Raw genomic sequence first — 17,983 nt, 5'->3', positions numbered from 1 at the left:
GATTGGAGCAAAGTGGCGTGCTTTTCATAATTCTAACAGAGTAGCCTCCCCCAGACTGTATCTGCACATCTGAATCGAAGGTTTAAATTGTAAAGGTCTCAAAGTAGTAGTATACAATACAAATGGGAATTATACATAGTTTCATATATCGTTCCAGCAATACCTTCGTATTCTTATCAGATTACATAGATCAATATTACGACATTGGTAGAAAAGGCCATAAACGGGCGTTGCTTAATGTAAAGACAATCTCTTCAGTTGGTACTGTACGTGGACTCCAGTCCTGCCCTCAGATCCCGCGCCAGCTGGAGGTGCAAGGCGTGCACGGGCATTTCCGGGCCAGGCGCGTAACGCCCCACGTCGAAGGCAGTGGACTCCATGCCCCTCTGTACCCCCTCACACACCCTCGTGTCCTCCCACTGGACCTGGTCACTGTCCGCAAGGCTCTGCTCGATAAAGCTCGCCAACTGAAATCAAGATGATTCATCAACGGGATCATGACTTTAAGAAAAAAAGATGTTCTCATAAATATTACATGAAGTTTCAAGGCTTGGTTCCACGTCGCCGATGGCTTTCTTTAAAATCCCGTGGAATAGGTTCCACGTGATACGTCTAACTTCAGATTTGAAAAGGACAACCTAGAGTCTGAGTTGGAGTTCTTTCCGTCTTTCCTCGTGCAAACACCCGTCTGCTCTCTGCTTATCTAATTCATGCAATCGTCTGACAACGTAGCTACCAGACAATCATAGTGGGAGTGAGTCATAATAGAAACAAGAAAGGCAGTAAAACGTATTGCCATGGCTATATGTAAGTGGTGATTAACATTTTTAAGCTATGTTTTGACACATTGCAACTAAGGATCACTAAGGTGCCAGGTCGGAGGTCACTGACCTCCCTCACGGAGGTAACGAGTCACTACTCACAAGCGCCTCCTAGCGACAAAGAAAAGAACGTCATATGAGGTCACGGGATCCGGAAGAGAGAAATTCGCACTGCAGCAGTAGAAACGTGGAACTAATTACTGCCTCTGTGAACTAGTTGAGAAGCAAAGTATAGCTAACGTTACCAGTGTAGGAATGGCAGAGGTGAGTTTATCATGTAACCTAACGTTAAATTTATCTGTGAGGAATATCTGATGTATAAATGCGGAGGACAGTTTTCAATCTCTGTAGTGTAGGGTGGGGAGGGGGGCGGACTGAGCCGACCAAATTATTGTTGGTTTTCTGGCATTTTTTGTCTGGTCTTAAGTTGTAAACTTAACGTTTAAACAGATTAGGATGAACAGTTCTGGAGTGGAACAGGGGACCGGCCAAAGTCGTATTTATCTTACATCCATGTTTACAGCAAGTAACTTACTTTTTTTGTTTTGCTGAAGTCAAAATTATTTTTGGCCGTGGATTTGGGCTTGAAATCCTTGCTGCTACATTGTAATGTGTGCCACTAGCTAGTCACTACAAGGGTCTGATAGTTGATACAAACCCTCTATGGCAAGAAGAAGAAACTGTTAACTGACACCTATTTCTAAAGGATTAGATACTAGTATAACTTATGGCAAGGATACTTATATACAGTCAACAAAGACTCATCCTTCTGGGCAACCTACGGAACCTTTTAGCCTATATTCTTGATATCGATATAATTTCTTATATGATTGGCAAGGCGTCCAAACGAGTGTCCACTCTTAACAAATTGAAATTCAGATTATCACGAACAGTACTTGATGTTATTTATAAATCTTTTACTCGTCCTCTCCTTGAATATGCTGACATTACTTGGCATGGATGTACTTTATATGATTCCCAGCGATTAGAACGTGTCCAATACGAATGCGCGCTTGCAGTCTCAGGGGCTGTAAGAGGGTCTTCGTATTCTTCGCTATTTTCTGAATTAGGTTGGGAAAAACTTTCGGATCGACGTCACGTTCACTCTCTGATCATGTTCTACAAAATTGTCCATGGCCATACTCGCCAGTATCTTAAGGATTTGATCCCTCCTGAAGTTTCCATTTCTACTTCTTATAATCTTCGTAACAAGCTTTATCTAAGGATACCGCTCTGCTCTACAACTCGATATCAAAAGTCTTTTATTCCTTATGCAACGCATCATTGGAACGGTCTTGGTATATCTGTTCGATCATTAAATCTTTCGTTGTTTAAAAAACATCTAGTCAAATTAGTACGTCCCTCTTTCTATTCACATTTTAGTCATGGCCCCCGGTACACTCGCGCCCTCCTCACACGCCTTCGCACCGGCACGTGCAGTCTTAACCTAAGTTTATTCACACGCAACTTAGCAACAAGTCTAGCCTGCACTTGCGGATGTCGAAGCGAAAACGTTGTCCATTATCTTTTGTACTGCCCTATATACAGTCAACAAAGACTCATCCTTCTGGGCAACCTACGGAACCTTTTAGGGGTATGCCTAAACACCTCACCCGACCTCATCCGACCTCAACCGACCTCATCCGAGTCTAAAATGCAGTGCATACGGGGCAGGGACATTATTTGACGTTCCAGATACATTAAATATGCAATTATGAATGCAAAACAAGCAGTAAACTTTAAGTATTTACCAGTTTTTATAAGTAAAGGGAAGTCAAGACGGCCGACGCAATTGACTACACACTACGTGCTTGTATCCGAGGCTGAAAAACACTTTGTGTACAGTTAACGTGTACAGTTACTGTGTACAGTTATTGTGTACAGTTATCACGAGTGGATTGTGATGAAAAGGTTATTAGTACCCACCGTCTTATCGTCCTATCGGACAAATATGAATAAAAAAGGTATGAAGAACTTCCCCATGTAGACCCCAACAGTGGCATGATCCAATATGGCGGCCAGAAATCTTCTATCTTTGAAACGAGCGGAGTAACTTATGAAAACTGGTAAATACTTAGAGTTTGCTGCTTGTTTTGCACTCATAATTGCATATTCAACGTATGCAGAACGTCAAATAATGTCCATACCCCGTATACACTGCATTTTAGACTCGGATGAGGTCGGGTGAGGTCGGATGAGGTCGGGTGAGGTGTTTAGGCATACCGCCTTTTAGCCCATATTCTTGATATCGATACTTTGTCTGATCAAGCCTTCATTTATCTATTATTAAGAGGCTCATCCTTTGTTTCATATGATTTCAACGGGTCCCCCAAAAGTGCGAAATGGAACGAAATGGAACGAAATGGAACGAAATGGAACGAAATGGAACGAAATGGAACGAAATGGAACGAAATGGAACGAAATACAACGTTTTTGTCGCGTTTGTGTGGCTAGATTCTTCCCTGAAAATGGAGGCGCCGCGTGCAAAGAGATCCGCCGCTCTTCCTTGTGTACCAACGATCTGCAAATGAACTGCTGCAAATAGCAGGGAAAACAAGCAAACGGAACTGAGTATCGAAGTTAGGACTAGATTATACAGTTGGTGGTAACAGTGCATCTCATAATTCACCAAGAGGGCATGAGGCAAGCGTTATCTTATTATCTATAGATCTCTCCCCCAAATGGAGCCCCGCATACAAATAAACCGGCATTGTTGCCAGCGCGACGGAACTGTGGGCGTGCTGCCGACAGGTTGAATCAAACCCCGACTTTCCATTTAATATATTTAAATACGGTTTTAGTCCATAACTGGTTCGTAGCATATGCATATCTTTCCAATTGTTCGGCTTAAAGTCAGACCCCTGACCCCTGAATGGACCCCTCCGTTAATGATATTTAAATGAAGCTCTGCGGCGCGTCACACATTTCACACATTTCACACTCCATTCAAGCACGGACGTGGAGTCCCCTGGAGACATTTATGCTTCCCTGTTCACGACAAAACAAAGGGAGGGTGTGAACGAGCAATGCATGTATTTCACGGTACACACAACACGCAAACACGCTAGCTGTATACATAATAAGATTGCGCTTGCCTCTTGCCCTCTTGGAGATGCAATGTTACCATCAACTTCTGCAATACTTTTTCCATTTGCTTGTTTTCCCTGCTATTTGCAGCAGTTCATTTGCAGATCGTTGGTACACAAGGAAGAGCGGCGGATCTCTTTGCACGCGGCGCCTCCATTTTCAGGGAAGAATCTAGCCACACAAACGCGACAAAAACGTTGTATTTAATATTATTACATAGATTCAAGAAATAAAACACGTTATATTATGTATTTACCACTCACTTCTGTATTTAAAATGCTTCCTGTTCCGGTCTACCCCTAATAATTCGCTATCTACTGGTATTTCATTTCATAATGTTACATATGTTGTTTTGGTTCGTTCCATTTCGTTCCATTTCGTTCCATTTCGTTCCATTTCGTTCCATTTCGTTCCATTTCGTTCCATTTCGTTCCATTTCGTTCCATTTCGTTCCATTTCGTTCCATTTCGTTCCATTTCGCACTTTCGGGGGACCGATTTCAACTGTAACATTTTAGGCTTGACTCAGCACTATATTTTGACAAGCAGACGTTTTAAAACTTAGTTCAGGTATATTGATATATTCTTTGTTTGTTTGTTAGTTTGTTTGTATTGGACGACCCAATTGCTGTTTATTATTGTTATTGTACGTGTCTATGTAAGTTGTAATTTTTTTTCCAGAGGTGATGTTTAATATTAGCTTTTGCTAGAGTGCATCACCTCTGTGTCCTGTATATTCTTCTGTTGTTTAATAAAAAAAAAAGGAGGTTTTCTTATGGCAAGGAGGCTTATGGTTGGTAACGTTAGGTATGATGTTGTTGTTGTTGTCCTTACTTTAAAACGTCTATATCACTATACTAGTATGTGGTCTCTTGGTACTGTGTTACACTTGGTTCAGTTACGAGTCAATTGTCTCTCTAGCCATGAATAGTCATTATAATGAAGGTTGTAACAGATAATCTTTGCTGTCTCTTAGGATCTGAAGAGATACATCTTTAGGCTGATGTCAAAGTAAGTATCTAATAGTAATACATTAACGTTATACCTTTTACCTTTTAGATGGCATTTAAATTAACTGTTTCACCAATATTACAATTCTGTATGGAATGAGAATATTATGATGCTAACGTCAACTTAAGATGCTTACTTGCTGAATACCAGCATATGCTACTTGAATTCATCATTAAGCATTATTGTAAAGTTATTCATATAACGAATTCAAAAGTCACAATGGAGCGTCCTGTTGTGTTGGTGTTCACAGACTATAGTTTTGCCAAACACCAATGAGTACAATGGAACGATCCAATGAAGATTGTTCCCAAAGCCTTTTGCAATTTAACGAGTACTGTTATCAGTTCATGAATTTAAGCATTGCCAGGATTCCCACATGCAGACCCTCATCATATATACATGTAGTTCACTGGTGTATCCAGTATTTAAACCAGCATCAATGGCAATCAGAATGACTTGGGAAGGTTACAGTATGTGTTGAAGTTATGTATTCATATTCATATACTAGAAATTGTGTGGATACATTGGTGTATGTTTTACGTGCACCTACAGGGTGGATGGACTGTATGGGATTGCGATAACTGATCGAGACGGAGTGCCAGTTCTGAAAGGTAAGTACACTGTGTGTCTAATTACTAGTCTCTGAGTTTTAGAAATAACTAGACTAGAACATAAATGGAATCTGTTGTGGTTTGCCAGTGTTATCCAGTGCTGAGGTTGAACATGTTGATCAGACCACTGAAACTTTGGAACTGCAGCCTAGTGCAGGGGCCCATCTTTTGCTTGATATTCATTCATTATCATAGCCATTAACATGGACCAATCAGGAACTCCTATTTGGTATTGATTACAATGCTGTGATTCCATTGCATAAAGATAAGCCAGCCAACAAGTGTGTGGTTAGTGTAAACAGCTGTGGCCGTGGTATATTGGTCCGAACCCATGCTTGTTGGACCATTACATGATGGAGGGGGGAACTATTTTGTAGAAGTAATTTTTATTCTAAGAGTAAGACAAGTTAAGAAACAGCTACAACAAGAGTCAGTAGGACACAAACCTTTGTGGAGTAATTATGGTGCAGTGTGGACAAAGGTGTTTGAAAAACTTTGATACCCTCTTTACCAGGAATAACGATTTCTTTAAATCTTGTTTCCATTTTTGTCCACGTACTAGTAATTGTTTATTATAACATTAGGCATTAAAAAAGGTAGTGTAAAAAGCCGAAGCCTAACCTCTGCTTGGAGAGTAGCTGCCTGGCCCCAGCTTGTATAATTACTTTTTAACTATATATCAATAATTGCTATTAATATTCTGTTGGATTTGCTGTCTACAGATGTTTTGTGTCAACTGTAACATGATTCATGTCCAGTTAATGTTGTACTGTATTTCTCCCCAGTGTCCAATGAGAATGCCCCAGAGCTGGCCCTCAGACCAGGCTTCCTGGTCACCTTCTCCATGGCTGCTGACCAGGGCAGCAAAATGGGACTTGGGAAGAACCAGCGGATAGTCTGCATGTACTCAGCTTATCAGGTCAGCTGGGCAAGTCTGCAATGGATTTTTCTCTTCTTTATATGATTTGCAGTAGGATATCAAAGTTCTTTGAAAATGTGTCCACTTTACAATTATTGTTTTCTACCCCTCTCTGAGCTGTTTCGGAAAAGGTGTTTGAAAGCACATCAGGAGAAGTGTTTTTCAAAATGCTCGGAAGTGTTTTTAGAAACATGTGTAAAACTGACCTAACACATTGAACACATATTCAAGTACTTATCATCATCATCAACATGTCCTGCTCACATGTAGGTACATTGTACTTTAATTGATATTTTGACTTGCCATTCTGCAGGTTGTCCATTTCAACAAGGCACCCTTGATGGTCACCCTGGTCGCTAACAGCACAGCCAACACAGGTACAGTCAGTTCTATCAGCACTTGTAACTTCCAAATTTGGACACTTGATTAATATTTACTTATTCGTGAATCTACATGAAGGGCTCAAAATACTAAAGATTATTTGCTAAGGTAAGAATTTGGGGTGAAATGGTCCTCAATTTAGCAAATAATGGTGTGATTGCTCGATATGCTAATATGTACTAGCTAGAACCCTGAAAAGTTCAACCCAACCCAACTGGACATGTGCCACAATCAACAGATGGCTTGTACATGGTGGAATGTCAGTTGAAAGATTACCAGAGAAGAGTATAGCTGTCAGACTCTCACAGTTTCACTCTACTTCCCAGGAATGATTCTCAGCCTGGAAGATGAACTGACAGACGCACTTCAAGATCTCAGACAAGCCGTAGATGTTGCTTGAGCAGCATGTAGAATGTGATGTTACCAGGTGTGATGGGACATACACTGCTCCTTACAGTACAAACTCTGTCAGACTTCAAGTGATGAACATTAAATTAACAATCATATGATAGCAGCCCATCAAACATTCACTGTTTGCATGTGCAGTCGTGGTGCATTGTTTAACTTTAGTTTGACTATACATGTACATGTATATTGAAAGTTTTATTGCAAGTTCATGCCCGTAGGCTAATTGCAGGTACATCATAGAGAAAACAAACATGTGACAGTGTACTGTGACTGACATTGTTGTAACAATAGACTACTTTAAGTATTGGCTATATCTAGACAAGCTGGACTTGACTTCTTTTTTGTAGGCAGTGGAAGACTAAACGCTCACAATGCACCACCTTCACTTAGAACTGTGAACTAGTTCAAACCACTCGGTTTGCCGAAACAAAGCTATAGAAAAACAGCAAGTTTGTTATTTTCCCTAATTATACATAATATGCAAGAATAAGCACAAAGCACTTTCTCACTCTCTCTCTCTGTATAGATATGTATATATAAATCTTGTCCTTTAGGATGAACATCTTTACATGAAGAGCCTGGTCCGTGCGAGTAGGTACGCCAGGCTCTGCTGTCCAGGCGGTAGTAGGTTGGGCTGGAGTTGGACCCGCTTAGTTGCTAAATGTACCTGGCCTGGGGATCAGCACCCGGACCAGCTGTAGGAAAAAGATGTATTCCTGTGAGATTTGCTGTCTCGTATATCAGTATACTGATGCTAGTAAAAGTCGTATGTACAAGTCGCAGTGAAGAAAATCATTGAGAGTGGGGAATGCAACCTTAGTGGAAAAACCAAACAAACGAACAAACAAACATAGAGCTTTAGTAACCAAACCAAATCAAGTTTTAAACTAGAGTTCCACGACCTCATACCTTCGCCGACTGATGTTAGCCTTTTCGAGTGAATGCTTATCACTCAGTATGTAAATAAGGTCCTCGATTGCATGAATTTCAAGTGATCCTTCTCTCTACACAAAACACAGCATTAAAGTAAAATCTTAGAAAAGAGGGCCATTGTAGCATTTCCTAATATATTATGTAAATGAGGCCATCATGATTTATGTCTGATAATGTCCACATTTGATTATCTCCCAAATGCCACAAGAATGAAATCCCATCATTTACCACTCTGGAATTATAGTATTTTGTCATAAATTATGCAAATTAGGTATTCGTTTGCATAATTGATATCTATCAATATTCCTCTCTTTCTCAGTTACATGTCACGTGTTTGACTACAATGGAATGCAAGGGTTTGTATACTTTTTCACATCACAGATCCTGATTTGCATGATTCTTATACGATCATGTAAATCATCACTCAAACTATGTACATCCCAACAAATCATGACGATCCGTCATCACCTTCTTGAGTTACTAGTATTCTCTTTCAAAGTTTAAAACAAACCCATACCCATACCTACACGAGTTCTCCCAAGAGTTATAAAAATAATCACTGTTAGAATATTTTTGCTTAATTGGTATCATAACTTTTATCTTTACTACAGAAAAGAAGGCAATTTGTTGGCAATGTATTTGCTTCAATTATGCCCTTATTTTCATAGTCCACATATCAATCAGTTTTTATCAAACCTATACCTTCCCACAGGGAGAGCGTTAGATCGTAAGGCTGCTGTGTTTGAATGCCCGTGTGACCTCCCTGACCCCAAAACAGAGCCCTGCACCAGGCAAGTAAAGTATCACATGTGTCCTCCAGGGACGTCTCACAGGGAGCCTGCTCCGGTAAACTAGGTCACCTGTCAGTGCAATTTAACCTGAATATATAGATTTAAAAATAGCAAATTGAAAGGGAATTGTAGACATTTCCTTATGATTTATGTTGATGAGGCCTTGTCATGCATGATTTTTGTCTGATATTGTTCACCTTTACTTAGCTTCCTAATGATACAAGAATGAAATTCCAATCATTTACTATTGTGGTATTTTCAATTAGTATTTTCTCATTAATTATGCAAAATAGGTAGCTATTAGCATTATTGGTATCTCTCGATACCTCTCTCTTTTTCAGCTATATATGTCACATGTTTGAGAGTCCTATTTTGAAAGGCAGCAGATTTATAAACTTTCCTTGCTAATTATGCAAATTAGCTCCTGATTTGCATAATGAATATTCAATTATGTAAATCATTAATCGAGCCATCTACATACCATAAATCAAGACGATCCGTTGACCATAAGTCTAGTTATTCATGTCCAAAGGTCAAAACAAATAAATTAAAAACACCCGCTGCAGCTCCAAACAAGCCGGTAGAGGGCCAAAACGTGCACAACTTACTTCATGTGGCATGGACTATCTACCACACAAAAATCATGACCGTAGCACTTGCAGAAAATTCGACCTCAAACTTTGAAGCTACACTGCAGTACCCAAAGTACCCGCTAGGAGGCCCATCATCGAACTTGACCTTCCCCTTTAATAAATCTACCTATTCACTAAATATCATGCACAACCATCAACAGCTTCTCGAGTTATCCTGTCAACAAACAAATACGCATACATAAACAGCCCACTGCAGTACCGCAGGAAAATGCCAGGTGACCCATTTTTGAACTTGAGCTTCGTTTTCACAATCTCTACGTACCCACCAAAAATCATGCAGATCCATCATCAATACGCCGAGTTATGTTGTCTACATACAAACACACTAAAAAAAAAAGTCCACTGGAGCACTTTAGGAAAACGCCAGGTTAACCATTTTCGAACTTGACCTTCGTTCCCACAACCGCCACTTACCTACCAAAAATCAGCAAGATCCGTCAAAGTTCTCTCGACTTATGATCTCGACATACATACGGACCCACTTTACAGCTGGCGTAACCGATAACATAACCTTACCGCGAATGCATACATTCCCGGCGAAGGTAACCAGGTCTGCCTTTTTGATTCCCATCAAACCCAGCGTGGACATGATAGCAATACAAGGTAAGTCCTAGTAGTACACAGTTATGACCCCTAGCTGCAAACACGCAGACGACATACAGAGGGCGCACTGCATGCAACGTACGGGACATGATCAGCTGCAAGTTCATCAGATTGTCGCAAGAGGGAAGAAAATATAGGAAACACCAGCCCATTGCAGTCTACGTTGAATTATAGAGTTATCTAGCTTTAACAGAGAATTAAAACGGCTGTATACGCTCTAGGGAAAAGGCCATGCAGGCCCACTGCAATGATGTTACCTGGGCTGTTGGCGGTGCCTGGCTGGTTGGTTGGCTGCATGGCGATCCCACTTGGGCCCGGCTGGAACAACAGACTTGTCATTTGATATGATAAAGAAACATTCTTACATCTACAAAATGTTATGTGTTCAAAAGAAGAAACACCTTAGTTTGTAAAGCGCCAAAATTTAGATTTCAAATTGTGCGAGGGCCAGAACACATTGACCGTTAAACTTAAACTACCAACGTTAACCAACCAACCAACTCACCTGCTGGTTGTAGTAGTTACAGCCGATCACACAGCCGATGATGGAGGAGACGAAACACAGGACCGTCTCCAGTCCCCCTAGCGCCACCCCAGTGCGGTGCAGATAGATCATGGTCCAGCAGTACCTTGATGAAGCCCGGATAGAAATGTGGTAGGTTAAAACATGGTATTTCCGTCCATGAATACTTTCATCAGGTTGTTAAGTCACTGGAGAACAAACTTTAAAGTGTCTTATTCAGGACCAACGTTTCAGTGACAGTCTGTCTCCTTCCTTGGGGCAATACTGACTGGTTCTACTTCACTCTGCAGCTAGGTGTCGCTGCTAACAGATGCTGTCCTAAACGTTAAGTTTTTACACATAAACATAGGTACTTCATGGCAGTTTTTACACTGCTGACTAACAGTCATGAAACGTAATGAGGGGTTGGGGTGGGGGGATACAAGCTCAGACTGATTTCCAAAGGAGGAGTACAAGTAGGAACTGAAGGTTCTATGATATTTCACTTTGAAAATCAATCCAATAGATTAGGATTCTGTCACCATGGAAACCAGTCGTCAAGGCCTCTAACGCCATAGTAACAGACTGCTCGCAGTCTGACAATATTTATCCATGTTAGCACATAAGCATAAATCAACAGGATTATGATACTTAGATGTGTTGGCCATCAAGCTTCTAGACATGAATAAGGAACAGAATATAGGAGATACTTACTCATTTAAAGTCCTTATTGTGACTCCAGGGTAAAAGCCCCCCGTGAGGTCGCAATTATACCCATAGATGTCGATCGCCCAGCCGGACACGCCGACTTGGGACAGCGCCACGAAAATGGCGATGATGCTCAGTGTCAGGAAGGCTGTGGTCTGGGGAACAGATACAGTACAGAGTGACCCTAAGCACATGTGACGTCAGCAATTGGTCAGCAGAGTCCTAGACAGTTTATGATGCCCCCCGTCCCTGTTCAGCAATGGTTGATGACATGGGGATAATTCATTCAATGGGGTTATTTACTAGTACATCAAGGGCACTTAAAACCAGAATGTATGTCCAGAACAGGAGATGCAAAAACAGGACGTTCCGCTGCAGTACCAAGGGAAGTCACTAGACGTACAGAAATTACGGATACCTTTGTTTTCTCAAGACCCACCTACACACCAAATATAATTACGATTCATTGCGGGTTCCTCAAGTTATGTTGACCACAAATATCCGGAACACCACCACAGGCAGACGCACAAACAGGCACATCAGAAACAATACATCCATTTTCCATGCATGGATGTAATTGATGGGAACAATACCTCTGGCGGAGGCGAAACTTATTCACGTGCGCGGAGGTAGTAGAATAAAAACTTACAAATCCTGTGTGGGCGCCCTCCCGCCTGAATTTCCTCCCAGCTATGATCCCTATGGCTCCGGTGATGGCCACCTGTTGAAGGGAAAGAATATCAACGAGTCAAATAGATCTATCCTTACCGTCCATCACAATTTTCAGTTCAACCAATGAGAGAATGGCTGAAAGTCCGTCAAAGGGGATGTGGGTTTCGGTCTATTTTCCTGGGGCCTGGCCAAATTCGTCATACGACCGTTGTACGTTCTCAAACTCATGACATTTTTGGGACGGCCATGCATATGTATCTATGTACTGTATTGTTTAAATGTCACAAGAAAAAAGAAAGAAAGAACAACTTACGAACACGCCCGCCCAGATGGGAGCGCCGACGCGGCTGAAGAAGTTATCGGGGAAGGCTGCGAGGGCGCCGATACCGAAGAAGGTATTGACGGCCCCCAGGATGACCAGGGTCACTCCCATACCGATCAGGTCACGGCCGGCGTTGCCTTTACACATGGTAGTGAGCTTCAAACAAACCTCTCGGACTGTAGGATGATTACGTGGGGTCAGTAACAGCTCCTTTTCACTAGAGGCTGTGCCGCACTGCGGCCAAAGATTTGGCAAATTGCTGAATTTCATAGATGAAGATTTTTTTTTTACGTTTTACGTGTTTTGTTGTCTTTTGGATCATACTTTTACATCTAGCATCATATTTCAATTATGAAATGAAGGGTCACACAAATCAAATGTTGGTCTCTGTACGGTTGCTCAACTATCGCCGTCTAGTGAAGAGGGGGCTAACAGATCAAACCCATACAATTGCAAGTAATGTCAGCTTTCATAATCCCGCCGATACCCTTAGACTGCCACATCAAAAACTTGAGTTCCACGACCTTATAACGTCCCCAAACGATGTCAACCTTTACGACTGGCGTATTATAAACGTTATCTCGTTGATTATGTACATGTAAGTAAGGTCCTCTTTTGCATGAATTATATCAGTTTATCATCTTCTCAGAGGTTGTCCAAAGTATTAAAATCAGAGACGGCTATTGTAGCATTTCCTCATTAAGTATGAAAATGAGGTACTAATATGGATAATTTATGTTTAACGATGTTCACATTTAATCAACTTCCAAATGCTGCAAGTATGACATTCCCGCCATGTACTGTCTATGGAATTGTAATTGTTTCTCATTGATTATGCAAATTTACGTCATCATTTGCAAATTACATAATGTCAGGTGTTTGAATAGTCCTATTTCCTACATTGATTATGCAGATTAGATTCTGATTTGCATAGTTGTCATCTAACTATGTCAATCATCACCAAAGCCAGTGAACAAAGCTACCTGCATGTATATACCAAAATCACGAAGATCCGTCTACCGCTTGTTGAGTTATCGTCCTCCCTGGCAGCTGCAGAAAAATCTGCTTAAGTGCTCAAACATATGTGGCTATGTCACTTCTTTCCGGGCACAAGAGCTTATAATCTACCACTCTAATGTGGTGATCGCAGCATCTTCAGATTAAAAGATACAAAAAACAGGAGGTTCCTCTGCAGTACCAATACAAGTCGTTAGGGGGGATCTAACCATTTCGAGGTCTTCTCAAGACCTTGCGAGGATAACCTGGGTACCAGACCACCGCGCGACAGTCGCCAATCCTTCGGCAGGGGAAGCAACTCAAGCCCCGCCACCACAGTTAGCACACGGGCCCCTAATTACCCTTAGGCAAATTACATGTACCTCTCGCGCTAAGCGCGATAGATATTAGAGATCGGCTGCCAAGAGAGACCCGGGGTACCAACTCCTTCCCCGGCCAAAAACGGCTATCATCACTCTCGCGCATCGAGCGAAGGGTCTGGTATCCAGGCTATGCGGGGAGTGCCGTAACTTGATATGTGCCTCCACTTGATACGGACTGTTTATTCGTCTAATCATGCATAAGTGCGCAGTGTTTGTTAGCGACCTCCTCTGTAAAAACGAAAATGCCCGAACGCCCGGAACAAGTCACTGCCAAATACATTAAGAAATAAAGCTTTGCAGAATTTGGGTCTCCAAGTGTTTGTTTAGTAGAAAACCGACCTGAGAAATAAACACCGCTGCCTTCTGACTACAGCTTGTTTTCGCCCGAGGTCGTAGCCGTTACGGTTGGGCACAGGCTCGCGCTGCGGTGTCAAAGTGTTAGTTACGCTTTTAAGCTTTAAGCTATAGCGTGATTGACGGTAATACCAATAGAGATATTTCCCGAACAGTATACGGAAGTTTGTTCATGTAGGTGGCGGTGGTTTTCTGTGATGATTTTCTTTCACGAGGCTGTACGCCCGGGTTGTAGGCGGAAACGGAAGTGGGGAAGGGATGGACAGGAGTGTGTCTCCCGCTTCCTGGTACCAATAAAAACGACCTACTGATATTTTTCCTAGATTGCACTAGATCAAGGACATTATATAGGACTATATAATGTCCTTGACTAGATACAGCCCTCCCAACGAAAGCGGAAAAGTACGCTCAATTACAATTTCACCGTCAGAAGAAAGTTGAGTTATGCGAGAATCCAATTCTGTTTACTAGTACTTAAATTCATCACTAACTTCTGAAGAGAGCAAAAATGCTCATATACCAAATATCAAGACAATCCATATAGGCCTTCTGGATATATCGTACATGTTCACACACAAACACACACACACACGCGCGCGCACACACACACACGCAGGCACACACATGCACACACACGCACACACACACACTCCACACATACACACACATACTCCACACACACACTCACTCCACACACACACACACACAAACACACACACATATAAGAATAAATGTTGGCACACCTTCAAACAGATAAATTCTGATGTGTTTTCGGTGATCCTGTGGGCCAGACCAACTCCTTGCACAGTGCCGCGGTAGGTTTGTCTATCCCGATGTACCTGCTGTAGGGGGGACACAACAGTTTGCGCCTGCGCCTAGACCCCGCGGTGAGAAAAACAAGGCTTTACAAATTCGGTACGGACGCATTTAAGAGTAGAGTAGAGTAGAGTTTTAAGTCTCACGAACATGCAAATCTGGGCAGTTGATGGGAGGTTATGGTAGCAAAGACTCTATACTTGTTGAATTAGCTTGAAAAAAACAAAATAACATTTCTCCTTCTTGGTCTTTTCACACCCCCATGAGATAGTGGAATAATCGTCAGCCTGCTGTTGGAGCCCATGCCTTTGGTTAACATGGTTAAGGGCAGGGGGTAACACTAAAAGACGAATTACCACACATTACCGCACGGGTTATTTTCAGGCTAGCCGTATGGAACTTGTCGGAATTGCGTTTGATGACAGTACAGTTGACAAATCAGGTTAGCATTTCAGAGTGAGTTTTTCTGGGCTGAAGTTTTGATCTTGAGGTAATGACAACTTATTTCTTCCGTGACTTACCGATAGGGATTTACATACACTGGAACTGTTTAGTCGCCAGTCCTGTACTTGTCGGCGGGATAGCACACCTTCGTGTCAGTCTGCAACTTTTTCCTCTGAAACCCGTGGTGCAAAGATTGCTCTTTTATGCTGTTCTTGGAGGCCTACCGACATTTCTATCCGAATGGATGAGATCATCTGGATGTAGATATGACAGGAAGTGACGTGTTGGCCTATACCCTTTTAAGCTGGCCCTCCCGGTCAATGAACCCTTGTTATGATGAACCCTGATAGTGTAGTCAAAAGCAGGACGGAGTTTAAACGCTGCGTTTAAGAACTAAACACACTTGTCATGTAATCTACAAGCAGATCTTTCGGTGGCTATATCATCAGACCGTATCCAACTGCCAAAGGAAGTTTTCGTCGCCGATACTGTTACATACTGTCACGGTATTCTATCGGTACAAAGAGGTTCCCTATAACCTCCTTGATCAGCATAACTCTTCTCACATAGGCCCAGGATAGCCTCTACCAGGCTTCCGTCCTATCGTTGGGAAAATAGTAGAAATCAGCCGAGGTACTCCGCTGTACAGGGTAGGACCGCTATACAGTGAAGTTCCATTTCGAAATGGACAGGCCCAGGAGCCTTTTCCAGCCGGATTTGATACCAGGAAGGAAATGAAATTATGTTTTGTGGGTCATGTTAGGCTTATTGAAGTATATGTTTATACTATAAGTAACACATCTTCTAGTCAATTTACACGCTTGATTGAACCTAGCTTATTGAAAAACAGGAAGCAACGGAATTTTCCATGCCGTTGTGCAATGTTGGGTGGGGTTGTCGTACGTCAGTAAGTTTTCCGGTTGACTAATTAGGCCCCGCGCGTTTCCGTTTCGTAAGGCCAGGAAAAATCACGGTTGTGTTTCCGGTAATACCCGACCGACCCTAGCATAAACTAGCCTGTGTTTACACAAGCTCTCGCTGGCGGAGGTTAATGACCCCTCCTCTAGGCTATAGGGGGCGGTATTCATTGGGCCGGCCGCTAGGAGCGCGATTTAGTCAGGCTAAGCATAAACCTGCCGACGCAGCCATTTTCTTGCGTTGACCACTCACAAGGTCTCACAATGTACATCTGGCACCTGAGTAATGGAAATTCAAAACAGGATACAAGAAGTCTTGCATATTCTATTGTAGTATTCCAGTATCTCAGACTCTAGGCTTTGAACAGCTAGCTAGTGTAGAAATGTGTAGTAAATCGTGTGCTTCTCTGTTCAGTTTATTGATATCCTTGTGCTTGTACAATGTATATTTGTACGAATACAATATGATGTTGAAAATACCAGTGTCCTGATGCATTCAAGTTAAATTTGCAATGTTAAACTGTACTTGTTGGATCACTTCGGCTGAAATGTAAAAAAAGAAAAAAAAAAAACTTTGGGTACGTTTTGTGTTAATTGGCCATTACAGTTCAACATTAATCCAGGATGGCTTCAACTAACACAGATGAACTTTCAAGTGATATTTAAGAGTTCTGCTGGGGCAGCTTTATGCTCACGTATCAGGAACTTCGCCTAGGGATCCCTACCAGAACTGCATTTTTTACTGTCAATGCCATGTATGTTTGTGCAATCTATCATACTTTTATAATTTGATTTTTTTAGATGATGCATTTCGGAAATAAATTGCAGAGTTAAAATACTTGAAATAAAAGGAAGAAACATCAACAAAACAAATATGCTTCTCTGAAGTATGGAAATCCTACAAATATACCAATTATTATATGCATTTCATGATCCGCACCACTCGAAATGTGATACATGCAAACATGTGATACATGCAAACATGACTACATGGGTGGCTCATTCCTCTGAAAATATTTTCATTTTACTCGGGCAATCTTGCACTATTTTTTATCAACCCGGGACGCCTGTTAGAGACTTCTATTACAGACGGGGACGGTAAAACGGCCCCATGCTTACACAATATAGATCGTACCCTTTATAGAAAATAGCGCGTGATTTATACACGAGGGCGCACCCTCCCCCATCTAACATCATTACAGATGTGCTGCAAGCTGAACCAATCAGCGCACAGGGACTTCATGTGGATGTTTGCTACGTTCGATTCGTTTCTTCTCTATATAGACGTAAGAAAAATCGGGGCGACAAAAGATACAATGTTCCAATCTTTCGCATTCATGAAACTGAATGAAACCAAGCGGATAGAACTAGATCTAGGACCTTCGAACCGAATGGACGGCCCCAAGATCGAACCTCTATCTGTAATTTTAGAAAAATCAATATAGCCCCACTTCTCAGCACATATTGTATGTTATTAGTACCCGGCACTTCCCTTTCCGTACGCAGTCTGTGGAATGTGATAATCATCTTCTCCACATGAAAATGTGCAGCTCATTTTGTATTCATGACCTGTTCGCCACGAAGGCTGTGTATTCGGTAGCGCTGGACGCGTTTTTACTTTTGTTTGTCTCATGAAGCTATCCGGATGGATT

At 41.8% G+C, this 17,983-nt stretch overlaps 2 protein-coding genes across 3 annotated transcripts; one reads left to right on the top strand and one right to left on the bottom strand.

Moving 5' to 3' along the window:
- The first annotated feature begins 944 nt into the window (after nt 1-944).
- LOC136449163 (ragulator complex protein LAMTOR3-A-like) lies at nt 945-7,359 on the top strand. Its single transcript, XM_066449018.1, has 6 exons — nt 945-1,085; nt 4,884-4,918; nt 5,471-5,529; nt 6,315-6,448; nt 6,762-6,825; nt 7,156-7,359. The coding sequence occupies exons 1-6, from the start codon at nt 1,077-1,079 to the stop codon at nt 7,227-7,229; spliced, it is 375 nt and encodes a 124-aa protein (XP_066305115.1). The 5' UTR covers nt 945-1,076; the 3' UTR covers nt 7,230-7,359.
- Nucleotides 6,709-15,620, bottom strand: LOC136449162 (uncharacterized). Of its 2 annotated transcripts, none has more exons than XM_066449017.1 (8): nt 15,492-15,620; nt 14,898-15,029; nt 12,413-12,597; nt 12,077-12,148; nt 11,434-11,582; nt 10,723-10,846; nt 10,475-10,535; nt 6,709-7,932 (listed from the first exon to the last, which is right to left on the bottom strand). In XM_066449017.1, the coding sequence occupies exons 3-8, from the start codon at nt 12,566-12,568 to the stop codon at nt 7,895-7,897; spliced, it is 600 nt and encodes a 199-aa protein (XP_066305114.1). In that variant the 5' UTR covers nt 12,569-12,597; nt 14,898-15,029; nt 15,492-15,620; the 3' UTR covers nt 6,709-7,894. The 2 variants fall into 2 exon arrangements, with proteins under 2 accessions (XP_066305114.1, XP_066305113.1); XM_066449016.1 differs by having other exon boundaries at nt 15,510-15,605.
- Between the last annotated feature and the right edge of the window lie 2,363 nt (nt 15,621-17,983).

The sequence above is a fragment of the Branchiostoma lanceolatum genome, chromosome 14 (genome assembly GCF_035083965.1).
Source record: "Branchiostoma lanceolatum isolate klBraLanc5 chromosome 14, klBraLanc5.hap2, whole genome shotgun sequence".
NCBI classification, from domain to species: Eukaryota; Metazoa; Chordata; class Leptocardii; order Amphioxiformes; family Branchiostomatidae; genus Branchiostoma; species Branchiostoma lanceolatum.
This window is presented reverse-complemented; position numbering and strand designations above follow the sequence as displayed.

Coding starts and splice junctions, on each gene's coding strand:
- LOC136449163 (XM_066449018.1), top strand. Junction 4,919..5,470: donor ATCTTTAGGCTGATGTCAAA/GTAAGTATCTAA, acceptor GTGCACCTACAG/GGTGGATGGACTGTATGGGA. Junction 5,530..6,314: donor CGGAGTGCCAGTTCTGAAAG/GTAAGTACACTG, acceptor ATTTCTCCCCAG/TGTCCAATGAGAATGCCCCA.
- LOC136449162 (XM_066449017.1), bottom strand. CDS start 12,568: ATGTGTAAAGGCAACGCCGGCCGTGACCTGATCGGTATGGGAGTGACC. Junction 12,149..12,412: donor CCATCTGGGCGGGCGTGTTC/GTAAGTTGTTCT, acceptor TCCCTTCAACAG/GTGGCCATCACCGGAGCCAT. Junction 10,536..10,722: donor GTAACTACTACAACCAGCAG/GTGAGTTGGTTG, acceptor CTGTTGTTCCAG/CCGGGCCCAAGTGGGATCGC.